This window comes from Diaphorina citri, unplaced genomic scaffold, assembly GCF_000475195.1.
Source record: "Diaphorina citri unplaced genomic scaffold, Diaci psyllid genome assembly version 1.1 scaffold45, whole genome shotgun sequence".
Taxonomy (NCBI): domain Eukaryota; kingdom Metazoa; phylum Arthropoda; class Insecta; order Hemiptera; family Psyllidae; genus Diaphorina; species Diaphorina citri.
Genome location: NW_007377482.1, coordinates 46,342 through 68,684, shown reverse-complemented (window position 1 = coordinate 68,684; position 22,343 = coordinate 46,342). Strand labels below are relative to the sequence as shown.

Here is a 22,343-nt window from a genome sequence, read left to right as displayed (position 1 = left end):
TAAAAAAAAAAAAAAAAAAAAAAAACAGGTATATCTACCTATTTAGTCTGTTTACCCATGTAAAAAAAATAAATTTATGCGATTAAATCTATCTACCTATCTCCATTTAATTTTATGATTCTGTTTACGCGGAACGGGTTTTGCTTTACTTCAATCAGGCTAATTCACGGTAAGTATATTGTCACGCACTTGAATCTGTGGTTTGTATCGCACGATGCCCAATTGCCCATCCATGCTCAAATCTTTATACGTAGGTATGTCCGTAATTAGATGGGCGAGAAGAGACACAATACTTTCCCATTTAGGTGCTGGGTCAAGAACACCAGAAAGTAGGTAACCCGTAGAAATAGAGAACACCAGAAAGTAACCCGTAGGTGCTGGGTCGAGAACACCAGAAAGTAACCCGTAAAAATATTTGAAATCGAAAAACGAATACATTTCCAGAAGACTCCGATTTAACTTATAAAGATACTACCTACATACTTACGTTCTATTCTATCCTGTAAAGTTAAGGTAAATGTATCAATATCAGTCGCGCTGTTTCAAAGTCATAGAGCAGGAAAAATGAGGACCAACGGAATTTTTCTTTTTCTTCTACGACTTCTAGATACCGAGATGAATCGATTTAAAAAATACCGGTAAATCGTGAAGTTTGACGTCACGGCATACAATCCCGTAGGCGATGACGTCATAATTCATGACTCCCGCTTCGTTTGTGCGCAAGCGTTTGTGCGCAAGCATCCTATCCTGTCTTCCTTCTCTCTTCGATTTCGGGACGATAAGAGCATAGCAGTTACAGTTCCCTCTGTCAAACCTCTTAAAAAAAAAGAACTGTTGGTATAATGAAACAACTTGTTCTAAGCTGACAGTCTAAATAAAGCACTACTTAAGTACTTATACTTATTGACCCAGCCTGAGTAGGGACCAAAAAAATCAGCAGCACGCAATCACCAGCACGCAATCACCAGCAATTCTGCTCACTGTATGGAGTCAGATTTGGATTTTTCACAACTTTTTACGTAGGAATCGACCTTTTATTAATAATGTTTTCCCAATTGCAACTCCTCCATTATCGATAGGTACCTACTTGGAATTACGAGTAGATAGGTAATGTCATTAGGACGGCAATTAAAAATTGAATTTTCGACCTTTTAAAGTTACTTTTTCCGAGTTTTGACCTCAGATTGGGATTTTTCACAACTTTTTACGTAGGAATCGACCTTTTATTAATAATGTTTTCCCAATTGCAACTCCTCCATTATCGATAAATGATACCTACTTGGAATTACGAGTAGATAGGTAATAATCCGCCCCGGGCGGGAATCGAACCCGCGGCCTAGCGCTTACAAGGCAGACGCACTACCAACTAAGCTAACTAGGCTGGCAATAACCTCATAGGTAACTCCGTAGCACGGTTAGTCCAATTTCGAATTTTCGAACGTTCAGCTCTCTGTAGGTACCTACTTTTTGGCCCAGCTTTTACCCTATTAATTAACTCTTTACCATAAAGTCGGACAAACAGACAATTTTCGCCGGTCAGAATAAGGAATTAATTAGTTTTACCAACTTATAAGTAGGTAATACCTACCTCTGTGCTCTGTACCTACTTTACACACCCCTAGATACCACCCAGAACTGAATGTTGACACTAACCTGAGAATATTTTATGTATAGTAGGAAATTAGCACGTTGGACTTCGGATCTGGAGGTTGGTGGTTCGATCCGAGTCCAAGTCATAAAATTAATCATTGCATTGAGTCGAATACCTACGATAATACAAACATATTCATGTCAATGTCAAGTATTTAACTTAACACAATTAAACTTGTTTATTAGGTAAGTATGATTAAGTACCTATCGCAGTGGACCTAACCTAACCCTAAAATCCGCCCCGGGCGGGAATCGAACCCGCGGCCTAGCGCTTACAAGGCAGACGCACTACCAACTAAGCTAACTAGGCTGGCAATGGCTTTTATTGGTTTTTTCACCAACACAGTTAAGTCGAGACATAAATCTAGAAGATACCATCATCATCATCAATGTATCATACATATATCGCTTTCAATGTATCATACTTTTACCATATACCTTTCCATTTTCCTGTGCATCCTGAATCTTGATGTACGATCTTACCTATAATCTCGTTTCCAAATAGAGGAGAGGGGAGTTATTATTGGAAAAAATTGTAAATTTTCTCCACAGGAAATGATTTCATCATCTGAGGCTTTAGAACCTGGCGAATATGAAACACTTGGAATCCGAGTCATAAATCCTTTAAGTGCAGTTTTATTGAAAATTTTATGAGTTCGGGAGATTTCTTTGTGATGGCGGTGGTGGTGGTGTTATTAAGGGGACTTGATACCCTTCAGATATTCCAGTAGGTATAATAGACTGTTTTTTTTTTCTTTTCTTTTCTTTTTTTGAGACTGTGAGTGTACCTACATAGAGCTTTGTAGGAAATATTGAGAAAAAAAAGAGTTAAAGCGCCTAATGGAAAAAAAAGTAAAAACCCTGATTTTATAATTATGTCTATACCTTTTTTTTCTATCACCTAGGTGGTAAGGTACAGGTACCTACATACCTATCTATTTGATTCTATAAGCACCAGAAAATTGTGAGTAGCTATAGCTAGAATCTAAAAAATACGCAAATTAAAAGAGTGGGGAAAAATTGTACGTAAAATTTTCACCATCGTTTTTTAATTAAAATCACTTATCTAGGGATTCATAGCGCATCATATACGTAGAAAATGATAAACCCCTATACCTGGCTATATTATATTAACCCCTAGAGACAATGTGTTTTGTTATTATAACATAATTAATTCCTACCTTGAACGGTGTGGGGTTAAATCAGGACTGGAGGGAGAGAGAGAGATAGAGAGAAAGAGAAGGAGAAGGAGATAGATAAAAAGAAGCAAAGTTGTGATAAAGGAAGAGGGGAAAAAGATAATATGTGTGTAGAAGAGTAAAAGAGAGGGAGAGAAGGTGAAAAAGAGCGGTGTAAGGGAGAGAGAGAGAGAGAGAGAAAGAGAGAGGAGAAAGTAAAACAAGGGAAAGAGAAAGAGTAGAAGAAGGAGAGAGGAAAAAAAGGGAGAGATTAACCCCTAGAGACAATGTGTTTTGTTATTATAACATAATTAATTCCTACCTTGAACGGTGTGGGGTTAAATCAGGACTGGAGGGAGGGAGAGGGAGAGAGAGAGAGAGAAAGAGAAGGGGATAGATAAAAAGAAGCAAAGTTGTGATAAAGGAAAAGGGGAAAAAGATAATAATTATGTATGTAGAAGAGTAAAAGAGAGGGAGAGAAGGTGAAAAAGAGCGGAGTAAGGGAGAGAGAGAGAAAGAGAGAGGAGAAAGTAAAACAAGGGAAAGAGAAAGAGTAGAAGAAGGAGAGAGGAAAAAAAGGAGAGAGAGAGAGAGAGAGATAGGATTTGAATAGAAGCTCAAGAGAGAATGAGCGAAATAGAAAAGAAGGGAGAGAGAGAGAGAGAAATAAGATGAGAAAGAGAGAGAGAGGGGAATAGAAGGAGCGAGAGAGGGAGGGGATGAGAAGCACCTCCCTACCTTGTCCCCTCCCCTCTAACCCCCTCTTAAGTTATCATAATGAAATTATCAGTCTCCTACCCCCCCTGTATTCTCAATACCCCCTCAGTACCACTTTGATTACTCCCCTGAGATGAACCCAAGTATTTTAAACCTCATAATATGAATGTGAATCTAGAGCACACAATAAACACTGTGCTATTCGTGTGAATTTACCTGGGAGAAGGGATTTTTGCTGTCGTGGCGCGTGGCGAGAGCATGTCGCATTGGCAAAGACGCAGGGGTCTCCAACTTCCATGCGTATGCGGGCCACATGCTACATTGGCAGGTACTTCGCGGGCCACATACACAGGGGAACAGGCGCGTGTCCAGGATTTGCGGGCCACAAAAATGGTCAGGCATTCCACGTGTGGCCCGCGGGTTGCTAGTTGGAAATCGCTGGCATAGAGCATCAAGCAGGTAGGCGGAAGTGACGACTTCAAACCGTATAGAACTGAGAGCAAAAAGCTCTATGCTCTTTGCTCTCCGTTCCACTCTGTTTTGAGCCTAAGGCCTAAAGCTGTGTCCATACATAGTCGATGGCCGTCGATCGAAGACGTAAATCTAATCCCCCACAAAAACACAAATGTGAAAAAAAGGCCAAGATCCTATCAAAAATGTCGACTTATAAAAGTGGTAAGATCAGAAAATTAAGGCCAAGTCTGTATTCCCAATTTTTCGTGTCTGCTGAAAATGCTGGATCTCAATTCCTTCAACCTTCTCTCAATTTCAACTTGGCAATGTTTTCCTTTTATTTTCATGTTAATAATAGGTACCGTATTCAGGTATTAATTTGAGAAGGAAAAACATTGCCAAGTTGAAATTGAGAGAAGGTTGAAGGAATTGAGATCCAGCATTTTCAGCAGACACGAAAAATTGGGAATCTTTGCTCTCCGTCCACTCTGTTTTTAGCCCAGAGGCTAAAGCTATGTCCACACACATAGTCGACGGCGAAGACGTAAATCTAATAGGTATGTTGTCGAGGCAGGTGTGGACGGTTTCAGTCGACATCGATCGACGGCCGACGGCTATGTGTGGACACAGTTTAAGGTCATAATATTTAAATATTTTTTTTTTTTTTTTTTTTTTTTTTTTTTTTTTTTTTTCAGTTTTTTAGACATTTTGTCTATAATGTCTCAACTCCTCAACTGTCTACTTGTCTTGTATGTTTCAGATATAAAACCACGGCCAAGATGTTGGACAATGGAAGAGGATCATTGTACATAGTAGGATCTTTCAAGAAAAACATTCCCGAGCCAGATTTCAAGGTAAAGAAAAGACTTATTGAATTTTATTACTAAGAATCAGGTATGATGAGATGCCAATGTTTGTCTGTCTGGGTCATTCAAAAGCTATAGCGCTACAGAGCTGCAATTCTGAGTAGGTACCTACTTTGGAAATTATGTCAAACGACGGAAAAATTTCTTTAATAGAGACCCCATTATGGCCATTGAATAGGGCCAAAATAGAGTCCATTTCATAATAGTATGTATGAGTCCCTCTAGAGCCCATTTTATAAAGAAATAGGCAAATAGGGACACTCTAGGGCCCCCCCTTTCATTATTCTCATCTTCCAACAATAAAACCCCATCACCATGTGTGGTAACGCGCTAGGTAATTAAAGTCAATCCAAAGCCCAATTTAGATTCAGTATAAAATCACATAAATATAAGTCCAAACAAGAAAAATCTCGTCACTACCCGCAGATCCACACACAAAACCAAATTGTATTCAAATTAAACCCAAAACAAACTCAAGTTACAACGGGTAACAAATAGGTTTCCTGTTTCTTTCTCATCGAAACCACAGACAAGAATTTCTCACCTAACAAATGAGAAAAACAGGACCTCAAAACAAGATCCGGGAGAAGTTCAAAATAAAGAAGTAGTAACTGAAAGTGCTGCAGTAGTAACAGAGAAGTCTGAAGTAAGAGAAAGTGTTGTCGATAAAGGTCCCGAAATTTCTCAAAGAGCCGAAAGTCATGGGAAAGTGAGCAACATACCAGCACGATCTGCTATATCAGAAACGAAGGAACCAGCCCTTGAACAAGATTACAGACTTGCTAGGGAAATCTTTTTGATCACTACTTACACCATATTATGAACTAGAATTATCGCCTTCAAGACAGACTGAAGTCACTCTTGGCCAATCAGACGTTTGGAATTGATGCTTCAGTGCTACTTGAGAACCAGTATTTTCTTCATAAATTCATTAGTAACCAGCCGAAGTCCTTAAAGGCATGGCCGTTCATGTCACTCACCCATTTAGTGGTCTTGCTCGGCGTAGCTTAACAAAAACGAACCGGAAAATAGTCTATAACCTTCACGGGAGTGCAAGCAATAAGTTCACAAAGTTTCATAGCAATCGGATGAGCGGTTTGGCCAGACATAAAGTTCGAACAAACACACACAAACACACAAACAAATATTAATTTTTATATAGGTAGATATTCAAACTCATCGAGTTTTACCACCGTGGATTGTCTCAGAATTGATTTCAATCCGAGGTTGACCTGGCTATTAAGTATAGGGAAATCCTCGTTTCACCTCAATCCCGAGTTGGTCGACCCCAGTATAAGGACTAAATTTTATCTTATTAAAATATCCTTTTTGGATGATTAAAAATTCTTCGATTAGTTAAATCTCTCATTAGGTCGTTGGTGAAATCCATCATAGTTCTATTTTATGACTCTCATTAGAGTCATTGGAAAATCTCCGATTAGGTCATTTGGTGAAACCAATCGCGTTCGGGTCGATTTGCATTATACCCAATAATATTTAAGATCCCCTGCACGGGTCTCGAACCCTGAAGGACTAAGTGAAAAATGCCTCGGGCAATAAATCTAGCAACATCCAATGGATTGTGCGTTAAGTTCTTCAAAGTTTAAGACACTGCAGATTCGAGAACAAGGGAAGTTACTAATGATGACCCATGATCAGTGCTAACCCCTGAGTAGTTATCGGTAACCAGGTGTATGTACATTGTATATCACCTCCGTGATTATACAAATCATTCTCCATACCTATAACTGAAGTAACTTCTCCCTTTGAATAAAAAAAGTGTATGTACATTGTATATCACCTCCGTGATTATACAAATCATTCTCCATACCTATAACTGAAGTAACTTCTCCCTTTGAATAAAAAAAAAAAGAATTTTAATTGTGTTAAGCATAAATGCTTGTCTCAAATGTCGTTCCCTGCTTAATGCACTACGCTAAATTTCATGACTTGACTTGGACTTGAACCACCAACCTCCAGATCAGAAGTCCACTCGTAAGAAAGAGAGAAACGAGCTTTCAGTCAGACCTAAACCAAAAATCCACTTTTTGTTTCCAGTGATTACTATCTGGTCGTGAGTAACCTTGTGTATTTGGCCGGCTGCTACATTCTTCTCTACGCTCAGACCTCCCTGTATCGCATCATTCCTGCCATCTGCTTCGTGTTTGTGGTCGTCTGCAGTCACCAGCTGATAACGTCTGTGTTTGGACTGGACAAACCTCAGGATGAGGAATGGGAGAGTGAGGCCAGAGGTAAGTCATCGAACCCTGAAACCATCATGTGTAAAAAATACTCCCAATAAACCTGATATGATTATTTATTTTTCTGTCTGAAAGTTTTCGTTTATTTAATTTCTAATGTGGGGTGTTTGATACCTCGAACCCTGAAACCATCATGTGTAAAAAATACTCCCAATAAACCTGATATGATTATTTATTTTTCTGTCTGAAAGTTTTCGTTTATTAATTTGACTATTCGTTTATTTAATTTCTAATGTGGGGTGTTTGATAAGTCTGGTAAAAATTAAGGAAGAAGAGGAACTAGTACACAAAGAAAGAATCACAAATAAACGGACCACATACATTATCCTCAAAAGAGGCCAGGATTACAAATAAATTTTAATTTCAATTAAATATATCTCCTTCCTCAATATTGACTAGACATCTATTTTTACCTGATGACTTATCAATTTTTAACAGACTTTTTTTACTATTTTGGGAAGCTATGGCAAATTGTTGGCTCTATTAAATATATCTCCTTCCTCAATATTGACTAGACATCTATTTTTACCTGATGACTTATCAATTTTTAACAGACTTTTTTTACTATTTTTGGAAGCTATGGCAAATTGTTGGCTCTGCAAAATGATTACATTTCGTAAGCTTAGCCTCGCGCCTCGCCTAGTGGTTACCTCTCGAGAGTCTATGATTTTACGACCTATGATACTATTTATTTTTACTGCCTATGGTTTACCAATGCCTGCATATGTGAAGTGCCATAACCTGTCAATCTAGTGGTATTCATTTTATTGTACCCGTATAAAAGTAATATTGGTTTAATGAGAATTAAGCTTATTGCTGGCAAACTATGTACATATCTTCTTTCAATTATTCAATTTCGTGCATTTTAATTTATTGTTCACACGGAAATGCATTAACCAAAGCCACAACCTTCGACATAGTATAAAAATCTGGTGTGAACATCACACGACTTTTCTTATCCTATTAAATTACGCTTGGCTGGGTTTCTAAGGTATGATTTGGGGGTCTCGAGTCGTAACTTTTTCGGTATCTCTAACCGTTTAGTCAGTAGAACCCAAAACCGCCAAAAATCGTCCGAAATGCCGCCAGCCGCTGCACCGATCTTGACTAAAGTTTTCGTATTGCATCCTTGTCACATTTGAAGGCCACATACCAAATTTCAAGTCTTTAGAGTCCAGCTCTTACCATTCTCGAGATACTTTTTGTTTGCAGACACACACACGGACCAAGGGCTGAAACTTTGGATTTAGGCTCTAGGGACCTCTAAACGTGTTTTGGCACTAAAAACTGACAACTTCACTCGATTAGGTACATTACTCTCCTTTCTATAGGATAAGAAAAGTAAAAATGAACAATTATTTTGCAAAGTCTACATTGCTACAAAAGATCAAAACTATAGAGCTCCACATTTCCCACTAATCCTACTGTGACGTTTAATATTTTCTAGGAAGGTGATTTGTTAAATTCTATAGCCTTCTAGAGATAGGTAGGTACCTAATGTGTTAACCTCATGGTTCTTCTAGCAAAGAAAAAATACTTATGGAGCTCCTGGCAAAAGAAAAATTACTCATTGACTGGTTGGCAAAACTTATCTGTGATGAAATCAATATGTGGTTTTGCCCACAGAGAAGCAATACCTTATGGTTTTTCCGTTTTTCCCACATGTTGCATGTTGCTGAGTGTAAGAACTTTTCTGAATCACGTGTGCCGCGAGGCGCGCGAACGTCGAGAGTTCGAATCTATGCTGTTTTTTTAAGAGGTTTGATTAAGGGGAACTGTAACTGCCAAGGTCTTATCGTCCCAAAAGCGAAGAGGAAGACAGGATAGGAGAAAGCCATGCGTTCCGAGAACGAACCTTATCCGTTCAGGATAAAATCCACCGCGGGCGGGAATCGAACCCGCGACCTAGCGCTTGCAAGGCAGACGTGCTACTCTCCAAGCTACCTAGGCTGGCGCCTCCGTTGTTACAATTTTATTCCCTTTGCCAAACCTCTTTTTCTTCTTCTTCTTCTTCTTCTTCTTCTTCTTCTTCTTTTTTAGCCGGATTTAGAAGACGCTAACTGAGCCAAGATCGAGATACAAGTCGCGAATTCTGTACAAGATTAAACAGGTATAAAAAATTCCATGCCTCGGCTGGGATCGAACCCACGCCCTCCTGTTTACCAGGCGAGCGTCTTGACCACTACGCTACCGAGGCAGGTCTTGACCACTACGCTACATTCTTCAAAACTAGACTCTAGAATTCGGCACGCCAATGCACCTTGGTCTAGAGTCTAGACTACTCTAGTTCTAGTCCAAAATGAAAATAACTTTTCTTCCAACCGGAATAAAGTTCCCAACCAACTCTAGCGACCCTTAAAACCGATTAGGTACGTAATGTCTCCTTTCTATAGGATAAGAAAAGTAAAAATGAACAATTATTTTGCAAAGTCTACATTGCTACATTCTTCAAAACTAGATTCTAGAATTCGGTACGCCAATGCACCTTGGTCTAGACTAGTCTAGTTCTAGTCCAAAATGAAAATAACTTTTCTTCCAACCGGAATAAAGTTCCCAACCAACTCTAGCGACCCTTAAAGTTAATTAGTCTGACCGCCACAAACGATTTATCGTGCGAAAAATTCATTGTTTACCAACCTGACTATTCAGACTCTGAAAATCATTCATAGACCAACCTGTTCATCCTCAAGTTAAACTGGGTTTACTTGTTCGTCCGTCAGTATGCATTGACAGAATGCAAGGCATACGTAACATTTTATAATAGTAAACAAATACTGGACTAGAAGGTAATACCTATCTTGATTTCACACACAGTAGGTATGTGTGTACTGACATAAGTAAACTATGTATGCACACAGGTATGTACTGTGTATGTACATAGGTGCATTCACATGTCATCTACCTTGATTGAAATATACTGGGTCTCCCAGAAGTGGTTTGAACTCGGAAACACGACTATATAGCTATTATGCCTGTCACGTTCAGACTGTCTGACAGACCTAGTGCAAGGCATACGTAACATTTTATAATAGTAAACAAATACTGGACTAGAAGGTAATACCTATCTTGATTTCACACACAGTAGGTATGTACTGAGATATGTAAACTATGTATGAACACAGGTATGTACTGTGTATGTACATACATAGGTGCATTCACATGTCATCCACCTTGATTGAAATATACTGGGTCTCCCAGAAGTGGTTTGAACTCGGAAACACGACTACGCAATCACCAGCAATTCTGCTCTCTGTATGGAGTTTTTTTTTTCCAAGTTGTGTCCACACATAATCGACGCTGTTAATCTATGTCGACTGAAACCGTACACTGGATTGACAACATAGATTCACCTCGTCGATCGACGGCGGCGACTATGTGTGGACACAGGTTTACGAAGAGCAAAGTTTCGATATTTTACTGAAGAAATCTGTCTGCCTGTTGCACGCAGCTGCAGTTTCATGAAACAGTTTCTTTTCGCCATCAAAGTTTCATCAAAACTTTTCTTCGGTGTTTCATACCATCAAAGTTTCTTCCGTGCAGGCTGCACTTGGAAATTCTTGCATTGAATAAGGAATGAGCCTTATGGGATAATTCATATTCATTCATAATTCATGATGTATTGATTAGTTTGTTAACACATTTCACATAATTTGCACACAATATAAAAAAATCTGGTGTGAACATCACACGACTTTCTATTACATTTGCGGAACACGTATTTGAAAAAAAAAAAAAAAAAATGAAAATTTTTCTAAGTCCCGAGCCTGAGCCGCCTACGGCGGCCGATTTTTGGTCGAAAATTTCCTATCTTAAAATACTCCCCATGTAATAAGGGATCATTAATTATGAAAACTGTCTGAATAGTAATATGTAGTAATCATTTGATGACTAATGACTGAATGGATTTCCAATACTTAGGTATAGCCATGTTCATTAACCAATATCCAACATTCTGCTGTAGGCTGTAGAGAGGAGACATCAGTTGTACAGATGTATGATTTGTAACCAGCGACCGATGGCACATTGCACCAGTTTTTATTGGCTCACTGAAGTTAAGCAACGTTGGGTGTGGTCAGTATCCGGATTGACCATCTGGGTTGTAGAGTGCTGCTGTCTTTTTCCGGAACCACTCAGGCCAGGTGAGGTGTGAGGAGGCGGGTAGGTTGTCACCGAATGAAGGGTGAAAGTCCCGTCATTAAAAACCTTGGGAGTAATAGATACAGCCGCGTTCAAACCCTATCAAAAGATCAAAACTATAGAGCTCCACATTTCCCACTAATCCTACTGTGACGTTTAATATTTTCTAGGAAGGTGATTTGTTAAATTCTAGCCTTCTAGAGATATGTACGTAGGTACCTAATGTGTTAACCTCATGGATATAGAGCTCCACATTTCCCACTAATCCTACTGTGACGTTTAATATTTTCTAGGAAGGTGATTTGTTAAATTCTAGCCTTCTAGAGATAGGTAGGTACCTAATGTGTTAACCTCATGGATCTTCTAGCAAAGAAAAAATACTTATGGAGCTCCTGGCAAAAGAAAAATTACTCATTGACTGGTTGGCAAAACTTATCTGTGATGAAATCAATATGTGGTTTTGCCCACAGAGAAGCAATACCTTATGGTTTTTCCGTTTTTCCCACATGTTGCATGTTGCTGAGTGTAAGAACTTTTCTGAATCACGTGTGCCGCGAGGCGCGCGAACGTCGAGAGTTCGAATCTATGCTGTTTTTTTAAGAGGTTTGATTAAGGGGAACTGTAACTGCCAAGGTCTTATCGTCCCAAAAGCGAAGAGGAAGACAGGATAGGAGAAAGCCATGCGTTCCGAGAACGAACCTTATCCGTTCAGGATAAAATCCACCGCGGCGGGAATCGAACCCGCGACCTAGCGCTTGCAAGGCAGACGTGCTACTCTCCAAGCTACCTAGGCTGGCGCCTCCGTTGTTACAATTTTATTCCCTTTGCCAAACCTCTTTTTCTTCTTCTTCTTCTTCTTCTTCTTCTTCTTCTTCTTTTTTAGCCGGATTTAGAAGACGCTAACTGAGCCAAGATCGAGATACAAGTCGCGAATTCTGTACAAGATTAAACAGGTATAAAAAAAATGCCAGCCTAGTTAGCTTAGTTGGTAGTGCGTCTGCCTTGTAAGCGCTAGGCCGCGGGTTCGATTCCCGCCCGGGGCGGATTTTATCCTGATGGGATAATGTTCGTTCTCGGAAACGGCTGGCTTTCTCCTATCCTGTCTTCCTTCTCTCCTCGATTTCGGGACGATAAGACCATAGCAGTTAAAGTTCCCTCTGTCAAACCTCTTAAAAAAAAAAAAAAAAAAAAAAAAAAAAAAAAAAAAAAAAAAAAACAAAAAAAGAAATGAGAAAACCATACACGATTTCCTGTCATAAGAGAGAGAGAGAGAGAGAGAGAGAGAGGGAGAGAGAGAGAGAGAAGAAAAGATTACAAGGGAAAATACAAAATGTAGGAAGTAGAAAAGAGACGAATAGAGAAGGAGAATCAAAAAAACGCAATTTCTTTGTGTTATTATGTCACAACTTTGGTGCTCACTGCAGCATTGTAGGATTTTTCCCAATACATATCTCAATAATCTTAAGAACCAATGTTTACCTACCATGCTGGCACCGGTCGCTATGCGCATTTACATGTCATAGCTAGTCATTTTCCTCACGAGGCTGAGTGGGCCCCGCAACAGCCAGTCACGGGATCAATCATTTGCATGATACAAATTTCTTGACCCCGCCGGGAATCGAACCCGGGTCTCCCGCGTGCAAGGCGAGCGCAGTGACCACACTACGCCATGGGAGCTGACGCTTGTGGGTCATCTGCTGAGGAACAATAATAGATCAGTTGCGCTTACTTGGTTGATATTGCAAAGTCGTAGAGCAGGAAAAATGAGGACCAACGGATTTTTTTTCTAGGACTTCTAGAGCCCGAGATAAATCGATTTAAAAAAAACCCGGTAAATCGTGAAGTTTGACGTCACGGCATACGCTCCCGTAGGCGATGACGTCATAAATTATGACTCCCGCTTCGTTTGTTTGTGCGCAAGCGTTTCTGCGCATTTTGACGTGAAATCTGACGTCACAACTCTTCGAACTTTTTCATTAGGACGGCAATTAAAAATTGAATTTTCGACCTTTTAAAGTTACTTTTTCCGAGTTTTGACCTCAGATTGGGATTTTTCACAACTTTTTACGTAGGAATCGACCTTTTATTAATAATGTTTTCCCAATTGCAACTCCTCCATTATCGATAGGTACCTACTTGGAATTACGAGTAGATAGGTAATGCCAAGGCAACAACTTTGATAGTAGAGTTACCTATGTGAGATGCTACGGTTGACAATCGTTACCGGGAAATGGCCATATAAAACAAAATTAGCCATTAGAGAGATCGTACTACCTGTTTTAGTCTCTGCCAACTATATTGTACTTTATGGGTTTACACACCAACAGGGTAAGATAAACATTACAAACAATTCAGAGGTCAGCGGCGCGGCGATAGCTCGTTGAATATATCAGTTTCCAATGGATGACTGAAGTTAAGCAACGTTGCGCTTGGATGGGTGACCGTCTGGGCAATCGCGTACTGGCTTTTCCCGCCCCACTCAGGCTGGGTGAAATCACTTTGAGAAGGCGTGTAGCTTGTCGCCAAATGCAGGGTAAAACCCCCGTCACCAAAGGGTCTTGGCAGTTATGCAGTGACGTCAAATCTCTTTTCTAATTACTACAGCCTTTTAATTTTAACCAAAGGTTCTGGTGTCCCCAATTTTCACTATACCGGGTAGGTTACTGAACAGTTTTTCGTTCACCCTGTATATTTCGTGGCGGGGGAAAGATACTACAGTGGTGAAAACCACGACGTACTGACGATGACGTACACATTATGTGTAAGGTTAGTGGAAACTGCGAAAATTTTCGAGAATCCAATAAAATTCTACCTATTTCTACTCTCAGATGTTTAAAAGCACATTGTGACTAATTTTATTAGGAACCTGAATTGGAAAAATTCCAGTTTATTGTCAAACAGTAAACACAAATTTGACAGTAAATAGGGAAGCTGGACTTGAATGTAGGACATCAATAGGTGTAGCTAGATACCTACACTGAGAAAATAATAGTAATAATAATGATAGGGTGACACTAGTTAAGGTTGAAGAACTCTATTATTAGGTTACTTCCCCTTGATTTAGAATATTTATTTTGTTGGAATGCTATATTGTAATGTCAAGGATCCCAAGCTTGTCGAGTTCCATATTAGAGTTCCGGAACCCACAGTCACTCAATTGGGCTTCCGGCACCCTAGTTTCTGAGCAAAAGGCCGAAAAAATTCGACTGCGCAGGGAATAATTGAACCCGCGGGACCTCCGTCGTGCATAGTGTAACACCCACTCGGCCACGCATCTAATAGGTAGCTTTCATAGGATCATCCGATTATTACAATAAAAATTATTCTTGTGTGGTAAAGGGGTATGGCCACTATTTAAGTCTCCCACCCTATTCGAAGAAAAATCTTGTTTTTTCCAATTTCCATTAGAAGTACTTACCTAAGTGACAACTTTTATCCGTTGACCTAATAGGAAATCTTACGCTATTATTTCTCACAACTCTTAGATCGATCTGAACAATACTTCAGTTCCTGTGTCAGGGTAAATACCTAAAGTTCCCAAGTACGTAGGTACTCATAGACTCATACTTCACAGGCGAAGTGGTGATAAGTGAATCTTTTAAGTACTCTTACGCTATTATTTCTCACAACTCTTAGATCGATCTGAACAATACTTCAGTTCCTGTGTCAGGGTAAATACCTAAAGTTCCCAAGTACGCAATCATAGACTCATACTTCACAGGTGAAGTGGTGATAAGTGAATCTTTTAAGTACTCTTAATACGTCCTTATTTCTGTTTGAATCTTTTAAGTACTCCTACGTCCTTATTTCTGTTTTTATTTATACGAATTTTACTGTCGTGTTTTTTTTATTTATACTAATTTTATTGTCGTGGATTTGAAAACAATTAGCTGACCACCTATCTGAGCGGTTGAAACAATTCCTGGCCAGGATAGGGATTAGTTTTGTTTACATTCGCGAACTGTTTAGAGTTGAAGATAGTCTTTAGAGTTGAAGTTAGAGTCTTTAAAGTTGACGATATTTTCTCTCGTGTGTTGAACTAGCATAGGTAAGTAGGTACTCTTAAGCTTTGAGGTTTAAGGATTAAACTTTGACGATGCACTGATTCCCGCCGGATTACTGCGAAGCAACGTTGAGCGAGGTCTAGATGGGCGACGTCCGGACGTCGTCTTTAGAGTTGAAGTTAGAGTCTTTAAAGTTGACGATATTTTCTCTCGTGTGTTGAACTAGCATAGGTAAGTAGGTACTCTTAAGCCTTGAGGTTTAAGGATTAAGCTTGACGATGCACTGATTCCCGCCGGATTACTGCGAAGCAACGTTGAGCTAGGTCTAGATGGGGTGCTGGGTCAAGAACACCAGAAAGTAACCCGTAGAAATAGAGAACACCAGAAAGTAACCCGTAGGTGCTGGGTCGAGAACACCAGAAAGTAACCCGTAGGTGCTGGGTCGAGAACACCAGAAAGTAACCCGTAGGTGCTGGGTCAACACGAGAACACCAGAAAGTAACCCGTAGACATATTTGAAATCGAAAAACGAATACATTTCCAGAAGACTCCGATTTAACTTATGAAGATACTACCTACTTACGTTCTATTCTCAATAATAATAATAATAATAATAATAACTCTTTACCATAAAGTCAGACAAACAGACAAATTTTCACCGGTCAGATTAAGGAATTAATTAGTTTTACCAACTTATAAGTAGGTACCTACCTCTGTGCTCTGTACTTTACACACCCCTAGATACCACCCAGAACTGAGGGATGACACCAACCTGAGGACCTCAGTAGTATGTAACTATGTACCTAGTAGGCAATTAGCGCGTTGGAGTTCGGATCTGGAGGTTGGTGGTTCGATCCGAGTCCAAGTCATAAAATTAATCATTGCATTGAGTCGAATACGATAATACATATTCGTGTCAATGTCAAGTATTTAACTTAACACAATTAAACTTGTTTATTAGGTATGATTAAGTACCTATCGCAATGGACCTAACCTAACCCTGCTTGACTAAAGCTTTTTTTTTTCAGCTAACCAAAAACCGGATTAGCCTTGGTTAGGGACGGAACTTTTTTTGTTATCGAGTCTATATTTGGTGATAGGTATGTATGTACAATGTACATACCTACTTTTTTTTAGTTGTGGAACAGGGTTAACCATGAGTGAACTAAAATTGGTAACTAGAGGTAGGTATTTAGTTGTTTAGGTAAATACCTTACTATACCTCCTTACCTACCTATTTAGGTAGAGACACACAACTATCACGTCACGTGAGCTCATGTAAGAATATAATTGCAGTGCAATAGTCCTAAATTAAAATGGACGCGGCACATAAGGGATCAGGAAGAGACCGCCTTAACATAATAATTATGAAGGTACATAGGTATGACATAGTAGGTACCCGCATAGGTAGGTACCCATAGGAATAAAAATAATGGTTTATTTCTTGTAACTTAAACAATGTCTTTCTGATGTTCCTATATGTATAAGTACACATTAGTACTTTTCAGGAACTATGAGAGAGGGTAATTAAAACATTGCCCAGGACCTGGGCAATGTTTTAATGGTAGGTATTAAAGTTCTACAGGTTGATACCTAGGTATAAGGTATTGTCAACATGTCATTATATTGAATTAATTTTGTCAAGGCCAAAGGTATAAGGTATTGTCCACATGTCAACACATGCCATTATATTGAATTAATTTTGTCAAGGCCAAAGGTATAAGGTATTGTCCACATGTCAACACATGCCATTATATTGAATTAATTTTGTCAAGGCCAAAGGTATAAGGTATTGTCCACATGTCAACACATGCCATTATATTGAATTAATTTTGTCAAGGCCAAAGGTATAAGGTATTGTCCACATGTCAACACATGCCATTATATTGAATTAATTTTGTCAAGGCCAAGGCTATAAGGTAGGTAAACGCAAATGGACAATATGGACTTATTGACCTGTGGCGAAAATTAAAAAAAAAAAAAAAAATAGAAAGGTTGGGGAACCCAATGTTTTTTTCGGGAACTGTTGTGGTATAAACCTTTTCTTTTGGAATAGAAAAGTATTAATAAAAAGGTCGATTCTAACTTAAAAAGTTGTGAAGAATTCAAAACTGAAGTAAAGAGTCGTTTAGCAGTTACAGTTCCCTCTGTCAAACCTAAAAAAAAAAAAAATGTGAATGAAAATTACAGCCTGCATATTGTCAATGAATTGCATACTACCTATAATCATGATCATAATACTATGATTAGTTTGTAATACATACCTAGTAGGTATGCAAATACCTGATTATGATTACACTAATGAATGATAACAGTAGATACTATTATGTCATAGTATGCAAATATCGTCTACAATAGTGAGTCTAGTCTAATCTAATCACATTTTTTCCAAGATTTTCCTTAACAAGATATAGCTGCGTATGTACCTACGTACATATCAAGTCCAACCCAGTTTTTACTTTTTCCTTAAGATGTACATTAGAAAGCTATACCATAGAAATGACATAATAGTCAATCTCAGGCATAAGAAAACAACAGATACCTATGTATACCCAGTAATGTAACCGTACTTATAACTAGGTAATACCTAAAATGAACGGTGACTCAGCCGTTCAAGAAATTTGGATGTCAGACCGAAATGAAATGTCAAATGAAATAGCAAGGGGCAAGGGGTCATTGTATTCGAAAACATTTCCTATTTATTTAAATGGGAATGTAATCTTTAGGTACTTACGAAAAAAAAAAAAAAAAAAAAACACCATTTTTTCTTTACCTGGTAGTATTTTAAGAGCTGAGGAACTTTATACGGATTCGTTTTCCATACGAACCCAATAGTTCATAAAAAAAGTATAATCAAGGTGAGTATTCAAGTATATCTTGTCATTTTCAAAGTTCTATTAGAGTGGTAAAAACAAATTGAATTCACTCTAATTTATCCTTGCACTCTCTTCTTCCGGATTTTATTTCGCAAGCTTTTCTTCTGTAAATTAAAAAAAAAAAAAAAAAAAAACTTTAATAAAATAAAATTAAGTAAAAAAATAGGTAAATGATTATAAACAAACAAAAACATTCTTTCATTCCTATAGGATTAGGGAAGTAGGTATGAGAAATCAACGTCTTGAAAAGTTACTACTTGGCCTTCCGGGCTTTTTTTTTTTTTTTTTTTTCAGGTTTGATATATTGATAGAAGGAACTGTAACTGCTAGGGTATTATCGTCCCGAAATCGAAGAGAGAAGGAAGACAGGATAGAAGAAAGTTAGCCGTTCCGAGAACAGACATCCGTTGAGGATAAAATCCGTCCCGGAAGGTAATCAAATCCGCGGCCTAACGCTTACAAGGCAGACGCTCTACCCCCCAAGCTAACTAGGCTGGCTTCGGGGGTTTATTTTAGGTAAAGCCATAAAGCCAACCAGCATAAATCGATTACCGTCCGGTTTGGAACGGTTGGCTTTCTCCTATCCTGTCTTCCTTCTCTCTTCGCTTTAGGCACGATGAGACCTTAGCAGTTACAGTTCCCTCTATCAAACCTCTTCAAATAATAGTAATAGATAATGTGTGGCGATAGCTCCTGTTTGGTGTAAAATCTTATATGAAAATTAAGAATCCCTAACAGCGCCACACGATCCGTTTCCTCCGTCAAGACTCAAGAGGCTACTTTAAAGTCCAAGACAACATGGTCCTCAAGACGGCTGACTGCAAGTTGAATGTCAATTACGGCTGTTCAAAATTTCCAACACACCTATCCTTTGGGACATTGGTTGTTCCCGGATAGATGGGCAGTGTGTACTGTTCTTGTATGAATGTGAAAATAAAGGCCATAATAATAATAATTAGGTAGTATTTATTTTTATTTATATTATTTTTTTTTTTTCGAATAAGGCGTTTTAACTCTGGAATTCCGGGTCGTTCACGCCGTTCTCGGTATTTATACTTATTAGATGGTAGATATTGATGCGTTGTATTTTGTTTAACAGAAATCGATCAAACCAAACCATCATGGGCACTTCTTCCCCTCCAAGTCTAGATGATTTCTACGAGGGAGCGGAGATTTTGATGACGGGGGCCACAGGGTTCCTGGGCAAACTGCTGATTGAGAAACTACTGAGGAGTTTCCCACGTGTCAAGACAATCTATGTGATCGTGAGGGCGAAGAAGAACCAGAGTCCGCAGCAGAGGATCGATAAAATGCTGGACACTGTGGCAAGTTGACCAATTTGTTTACTTACTTTAGTAATAGAACTCATCAGGTCTTCTCGCTTGTCAGGTGGAACTGGTCGAATTTTCGCCAGTTATCATCAGGCCACTTTCAGGTCGCCTGAGAGACTTATTATTGATGCCATATCAGGTGCGTCTGTCAGGTTATTCATGCTTACCTGTTAGGTCTATGAGTCGAACCTTCAAAACTATTCAAAAGATAGAAATTTGTGGTGTCGGGTGTAGTTAATGCTTTGGACTTCGGATCTGGAGGTTTGAATATAAGTCAAGTTCAAGTTAGTCATAAAACTTATCTAGATGTGTTAACTGGGGAACTTTCGTGGCAAGCATTATGCATTTAAGAATGCTTTTTTGCCAGCCATGTAAGCGCTATAGGCCGCGATTAAAATTCCTCTTTGGGTCGACTTTGCATTAGAATTTGCACGATGAAAATTCCTTTTAAGCCCGAAAAAAAATCCCTGCTATGGAAAAGATTCAGATTCAGTGTTCAGTGTACCTTTTTAGGCAATACAGTTAAACCTGAATCATATGAGAACTAGTAAAGATAATCATGTAAATAAATTATAAATAAATATTTAATAAAAAAGACCTAACACATGCCTAGGCACATTGGGGTTTTTTTACTTTCTATTACTACAGTATAGCGGAGCTATACTAGTAATGAAAGTATTGCAATCGGTCCAAATTTTCAAAATCGGGAAATGGGTGGAAATATCCGTTTTGGGGTCCCCTGATTCCAAAAAAGTGGTTTTTAGCCCATGGTCTGTACGTAACGTACGTACGTACTACAGGTTTAAATGGGAAAAAGTAAATAGTTGTGAACAAAATATCTCAAGAACGGTTTATCGTAGAGAAATGAAATTTGGTATGCTATCCCGGCATGGTCCAAGGACGCGACTGTAACAATTTGGTAAAAATCGGACAGTCACCCATCCAGATATTAACCAAAGTAATTGTTACTTAACCCTCATTTCGTGGAAAATGTTGAAAAGGTTGTGAACAAAATATCTCAAGAACAGTTTGTCGTAAAGCAATGAAATTTGGTATGCTATCCCGGTATGGTACAAGGACGCGACTGTAACAATTTGGTAAAAATCAGATAGTCACCCATCCTGATATTAACCAAAGTCACTGTTGCTTAACCCTTATTTCGTAAAAACGGTAAGAGACATAGAAAACCTTTGGTCATTCGGATGTGAATATTCTAATCAATGTGATTTTTCACGCCGAATCGAATGGTGCTACGAAAAAAATTTCCCAAAAAAAAAAAAAAAAAAAAAAAAAAAACGAAGAAGAAAGTGATATCCAATATTTTTTATGTGCAAGAAAATTACTTACCTAATTAAGTATGCAACTTATAAATATGCAGTAAACTGGTAGGTACCTAATTATGTTTTCATAATTATTTATTTATATACCTACAATGTTGTTATAACTTATTAGCACCTACTATGTACCGACCTATCAATAGTTAGCTACATTAAGTACCTATGTACCTACTTAATATTTACCTATCTATTTATAGGTACTTGACTGAAGTCTCGACAACTTTGTGAAGGTCCTATATGCGTTTTCTTGCGAAAAACGGGTGGGACTACTTCTGTTTTCGCTAAAACAAAAGTAAAGTAGTAACTTGATTTTATTTATAAACGAAGAAGAAACAAGATAAAAATATTTTTTATGTGCAAGAAAATTACTTACCTAATTAAGTATGCAACTTATAAATATGCAGTAAACTGGTAGGTAATTATGTTTTCATAATTATTTATTTATACCTATACAATGTTGTTATAACTTATTAGCACCTACTATGTACCTACCTATCAATAGTTAGCTATATTAAGTACCTATGTACCTACTTAATATTTACCTACCTATATTTATAGGTACTTGACTGAAGTCTCGACAACTTTGTGAAGGTCCTATATGCGTTTTCTTGCGAAAAACGGGTGGGACTACTTCTGTTTTCGCTAAAACAAAAGTAAAGTAGTAACTTGATTTTATTTATAGACTATGATTAGTTTGTAATACATACCTAGTAGGTATGCAAATACCTGATTATGATTACACTAATGAATGATAACAGTAGATACTATTATGTCATAGTATGCAAATATCGTCTACAATAGTGAGTCTAGTCTAATCTAATCACATTTTTTCCAAGATTTTCCTTAACAAGATATAGCTGCGTATGTACCTACGTACATATCAAGTCCAACCCAGTTTTTACTTTTTCCTTAAGATGTACATTAGAAAGCTATACCATAGAAATGACATAATAGTCAATCTCAGGCATAAGAAAACAACAGATACCTATGTATACCCAGTAATGTAACCGTACTTATAACTAGGTAATACCTAAAATGAACGGTGACTCAGCCGTTCAAGAAATTTGGATGTCAGACCGAAATGAAATGTCAAATGAAATAGCAAGGGGCAAGGGGTCATTGTATTCGAAAACATTTCCTATTTATTTAAATGGGAATGTAATCTTTAGGTACCTACCTACTTACGAAAAGAAAAAAAAAAAAAAAAAAACCTATCTTTACTTTATACACCTGGGAATGGGAAACTTTATACGATTCGTTTTCCATACGACCCAATAGTTCATAAAAAAAGTATAATCAAGGTGAGTATTCAAGTATATCTTGTCATTTTCAAAGTTCTATTAGAGTGGTAAAAACAAATTGAATTCACTCTAATTTATCCTTGCACTCTCTTCTTCCGGATTTTATTTCGCAAGCTTTTCTTCTGTAAATTAAAAAAAAAAAAAAAAAAAAACTTTAATAAAAAGTCGAGACTTTTTTGGTCAAAAATCCAGAGATTCCATTTTTATTAATTCCTAATTTATACTAGGTATA

The 22,343-nt window shown here is 38.1% G+C and overlaps 2 protein-coding genes across 2 annotated transcripts in view; both read left to right on the top strand.

The window, feature by feature from the left end:
• Positions 1-14,098, top strand: part of LOC103514726 (GPI inositol-deacylase) — a 41,932-nt gene extending 27,834 nt beyond the window's left edge. Inside the window, 2 exon segments of the mRNA XM_026827476.1 lie at positions 6,923-7,116; positions 14,091-14,098. Coding sequence (XP_026683277.1) covers positions 6,923-7,116; positions 14,091-14,098 — 202 coding nt within the window.
• A 5,143-nt stretch (positions 14,099-19,241) lies between these two features.
• The window catches only part of LOC103514699 (fatty acyl-CoA reductase 1-like), a gene marked incomplete at its 3' end in the record, with an annotated part of 11,207 nt that continues 8,105 nt past the window's right edge, over positions 19,242-22,343 (top strand). Inside the window, exons 1-2 of the mRNA XM_026827469.1 lie at positions 19,242-19,471; positions 19,841-19,844. Coding sequence (XP_026683270.1) covers positions 19,264-19,471; positions 19,841-19,844 — 212 coding nt within the window. The remainder of the gene's footprint in view (positions 19,472-19,840; positions 19,845-22,343) is intronic.